This window comes from Eleginops maclovinus, chromosome 4, assembly GCF_036324505.1.
Source record: "Eleginops maclovinus isolate JMC-PN-2008 ecotype Puerto Natales chromosome 4, JC_Emac_rtc_rv5, whole genome shotgun sequence".
In the NCBI taxonomy this organism is placed as follows: Eukaryota; Metazoa; Chordata; class Actinopteri; order Perciformes; family Eleginopidae; genus Eleginops; species Eleginops maclovinus.
In genome coordinates this window covers 26,946,432-26,950,759 of record NC_086352.1, presented here as the reverse complement: position 1 = coordinate 26,950,759, position 4,328 = coordinate 26,946,432, and the positions used below count along the sequence as shown (strand labels likewise).

Here is a 4,328-nt window from a genome sequence, read left to right as displayed (position 1 = left end):
TTAACAAACGCATAGGGAGAGAGGGAGAGAGGGGGGAGGACGCAATGATCCAAAGAAATGTATTACTGTAGCAGGCTATGATAGTTCCTGCTATGTGGCCGGTCCACCTCAAATGCTCTCTGTCACACACTGAAACAAAAACACACTTTCTTTAGACAAACCACAATTCTAGGTTTAAAAGGAAATATATTGTTGTGTTCATTTGTTTTATTAAACTTTTTTCTTTAAATCTTAAGTATCCATAGAGTATATATCTCAAAACATTAGTGATCAGGGAATGATTTCACATAGTGTGTTAAATCTTAAACTGAGGCAGGTGCGTTTATTGATAGTTTGTCATTTTGTCGTAGTAAAAAAAACTCCATATTGAACATCTCTATACATTGTCACAGCCTATACAATTGCATCCATATATTCATGGCCAGGGAAATGTGACAGGAAATTATATGCTCCTGCCCCAGGGTGAGTATCTGCATTTTGTACACTTCAGCACACGGGAGGAAGGTAGAGCTTTTCTCAAGTAGGAGTGGATAATGATATGTGAATGAAGCGAACGAGATAGGTACCTCATCACTGAAGAGATATTCTGTTTTCATCCAGTGAATCGCTTAATTTAGTCTGTGACGGCATTAGGGCTGTCAACGAATATTCTAAATTTGAATATATATCGAATAGTTTTTAAAAACAGACATTCGAAGGTGAAAATTAATAATCGAATGTGGAAAAACACACCCGCTTCAGCAGCGGCGCGGCTGTCTGCTTTGCGAGTGGGCGCGCTGCCTGAAGGGTCAGGGACAGGTCACAGGAGTCGCACTGTCTGGCACAGAGTCACTGCTGAAAGTTGACTTACGATGGAAGCCCAACTCGACCGCAGCAGAGAAAGGGATTTTAACCCCAAGAAATCTAAAAAGCCCTGTCTGGAAATACTGTTGTTGTCAAATATGTTTAAACTTAAATTAACTACCTATACAAGCAAGGGCGTCAGCAGCATTTTGAATGTGGGGGGGACACATTTTAGCAGAGGGTCTGGGGGTCCTCCCCCAGAACATTTTCAAAGAAGTAGATGCAATTTCCTGCATTCTGGTGCATTTGATCATGTTTGTAGATTGAATATGATCTCCATCTTTCATTGTTTTTCCTTGGAGCTGGCATGGTCTGCAATTACTGACTACTATTATGTTCTAGTGCAGGGGTTTTCAACTGGTTTTGTCCCAGGGACCACCATTCGGACTAGAAAGCAATCCGCGGCCCACTGATGTGCCTGCGCGTGCGCGTGTGTATTTGGTGTTACATGCATAGCTCAATGCATGAAACATGAAAGAGAGGCCACGCAGATTTTATAATAATAAAAGTAGATTTATTAAATTAAATTAAATTAAAGATTATTTTAAAGAAAGAATAAAGAATAATAAAGTGTTGTGCAATTCAGTATTGGGAAAAGTAACTAAAAATGTCATGCAAAGTCAGTCTAGGTGTGTGACAAAACAACAACGGAGAACAAAAATCCAACAACACCGGAGAACCAAAATCCAACAAATGAAGACCAAGGCAGCCTCAACTGCTGGCTGGTCAGGGCTTTTATAACCCAGCCAGGACAGACCTGTCACCAATCACCTGCTGTAGAGACAGAGAGATTGAGAAAAGCAGAGAGAGATTGAGAAAAGCAGGGAGAGAGAACAGGCTTACCATTAACACAGGGCGGGGCCTAAACCCGCCAGGGTCGTAACAGTGAAAACATGGGAGAATTAGGCCTACCTGTCAGTGTGATATCTGGGCGTGGTGAAGTCCACACAGCCTGTCTATTCGTGGCGAAATGGTAGACAGAGACAGTCTCATGTCATTCTCTGGATCAAGCCTAGCCCTGTACTTATTCTTTAAGTACGCCAGTGTAGAAAAACCACTCTCACACAGGTATGTGGTTGGAAAGGGCAAAAGACACCTCATTGCTTTTGCAGCAAGCTGTGGAAATTCTGTCTGGCAACTTATCCAGAATTTAACAAGGGGCTGTGTGTCGTACATATGCCTCCTGACAGAGTCTGTGGACATCTCAATCAGCTTATCCTCTTCCACAGCCGTCAGACTTGACCCTACTGATGCATCGTCACTGAATGGGAGCAGGATCCACTTGCTGTCACGGCGCCACTCTTCCGAATCAGTGAAGTACTTTGCGAATTGACGCACAAGCTTCCTCAAATGCTCACATATAGTGTCGTTGATGTCAGTGCTGTCAGGGTATTCCTCAACTGAAGGAAACATCGCCAAGTTATTGCTCTCCACTCGTTCGATCCACTTTGACATTTTTTTCACAAATGCGTCGAGCTTCTCGTAGAGCTGCATGACGTTTGCATCTCTCCCTTGCATGGAGCTGTTCAACTTGTTCAGCTCTGCAAAAACATCTGTGAGGTACGCCAGCTTAGTTAACCAGTAACTATCGTTGAAATTGGAAGCCAGATCAGAATGCTTCTCGCACAAGAACTCGTAGATAGCTCCGCATAGTTCAAACACACGGGCGAGCACAGCGCCGCGAGACAGCCAACGCACCTCTGAATGATAAAGGAGAGAGCTGTGTTCACTTCCCAAGTCATGGCATAGGGATGAAAACAGGCGTGTATTCAATGCGTTTCGTTTTATGAAGTTGACCGTCTTGACAACGACATCAAACACACCACTGAGCTCAACACTGAGATCTTTGGAGGCGAGAGCCTCTCTATGAATCAGGCAGTGTGTCCAAATTACCCCCGGAGCCACCCTCCTTACATGCGCAAACAGTCCAGTCTTGCTGCCACTCATGGCTCGGGCCCCATCGCTGCATAATGCAACGCACCTCTGCCACGAGATATTGTGCTCCGTGAAAAAATCGTCCAGTGCTTTAAATATTTCTACACCGGTAGTTCGCCCGGGCAGTGGTTTGCAAAAAAGAAATTCCTCGCACATAGTGCCACTGTCCTCGTATCGCACAAATGTTAACAGTTGCGCATCATTAGTAACATCTGTCGTCTCGTCGATTTGAAGGGAAAACAGAACTGTCTGAAGTTTTGCCATCAGCTGGTCTTTGACATCATTTGCCATTTCCCCAATTCGTCTTCCGATTGTGTTGTCTGACAACGGAATAGTTTTTAATTTGTTGGCACATTCTTCGCTTACCATAGCTCTGCACATATCTATGGCTGCTGGCAATATAAGCTGCTCTGCAATGGTATGGGGCTTCTTACTTTTTGCAACCCTGAGAGCGACCAGATACGATGCTTTCAGTGCGTTTTCATTTATTTTTGCACTCTTCCTCATGGTAGCCTGCTGTCCTTTGAAATCACGCAACATCTGTTGCATGTACTCAACGGGTTTGGCCTTCAAGTGGACGTGATGCGTCTCCATATGCCGCGTAAGTTTCGACGGCTTCATAGCTTCATTACAGAGAATTGTTGAACATACGAAACACAGTGGTACCTCCTCTCCTGCTCTGTCTGTCGTCACTGTGAATCCATATTTAACATATTCCTCATTGTATTTTCTTTTTCGTCTTTTTTGCGAAGTTGACGCTTCGGAAGCCTGTCCTTGCCCTATCGTGGCGGCCTGTCCCTCTGTCGTGGCAGCCTGACCCTCTGTCATGGCAGCCTGTCCCTCTGGCACTTTCCTCACTACAAAACGATCCATTGGTGCTAGATATATAGCTAGACTAGTACATATGTAACAAATGTTTGCTGTACTACAACCTATCTTAAAATACTCTCGTCGGCTATGCTTATAAATGTGTGTCAACTTTGCTCGCAAGACTGTACGTAATGAATAATAAGTGAGGTTAGCGACGCAACTCATTACCATTAGCGAATCACAGGCTACCATAGACTGGATAGGCGCAAGGCTACATTCTGTCAGCTTGAATTTCCTTTATATTATTTTAAACATATTTTTCACGATATGTAACGGTATTCTGGAAATGTGTTGAAATATCAAAGCGAATTTATATTAAAAAAAAACAATGGTGAACTGATCAACATAGGCTCTTGTCACGGACCACATGCAATGCCGCCGCGGACCACCAGGGGTCCGCGGACCACCGGTTGAAAACCCCTGTTCTAGTGTAATACACAGAGGACTGACACTGTCAACTTTTTTGGCACTTTATTCTCTATTTAATGAGAGCAAAAGATGAGGATTTTAAAAAAACTGAGTGAATTAGAAACAAATGAGGCAACATATAGCCCTACATTAATGTCATGCAACAAAATATCTCATACAAGTTATGAGGAAACGTAAAATGTGTATCTAGGAAAAAAGCTAGCAAAAGCTGGGCATTTTGACTGACTGTTGCTGAAGTTTGTCTGTGTTGA

At 43.5% G+C, this 4,328-nt stretch overlaps 1 protein-coding gene across 1 annotated transcript; it reads right to left on the bottom strand.

The window, feature by feature from the left end:
• Positions 1 to 1,191: 1,191 nt before the first annotated feature.
• Positions 1,192 to 4,072, bottom strand: LOC134862817 (protein FAM200A-like). The gene is made up of 2 exons (XM_063880910.1): positions 1,756 to 4,072; positions 1,192 to 1,617 (listed from the first exon to the last, which is right to left on the bottom strand). Exon 1 carries the CDS (start codon positions 3,838 to 3,840, stop codon positions 1,759 to 1,761), a length of 2,082 nt encoding a protein of 693 aa, XP_063736980.1. The 5' UTR covers positions 3,841 to 4,072; the 3' UTR covers positions 1,192 to 1,617; positions 1,756 to 1,758.
• Between the last annotated feature and the right edge of the window lie 256 nt (positions 4,073 to 4,328).

Bases quoted from the DNA above. Each gene is read 5' to 3' on its own strand.
- LOC134862817 (XM_063880910.1), bottom strand. From the start codon at position 3,840: ATGGTAGCCTGTGATTCGCTAATGGTAATGAGTTGCGTCGCTAACCTC.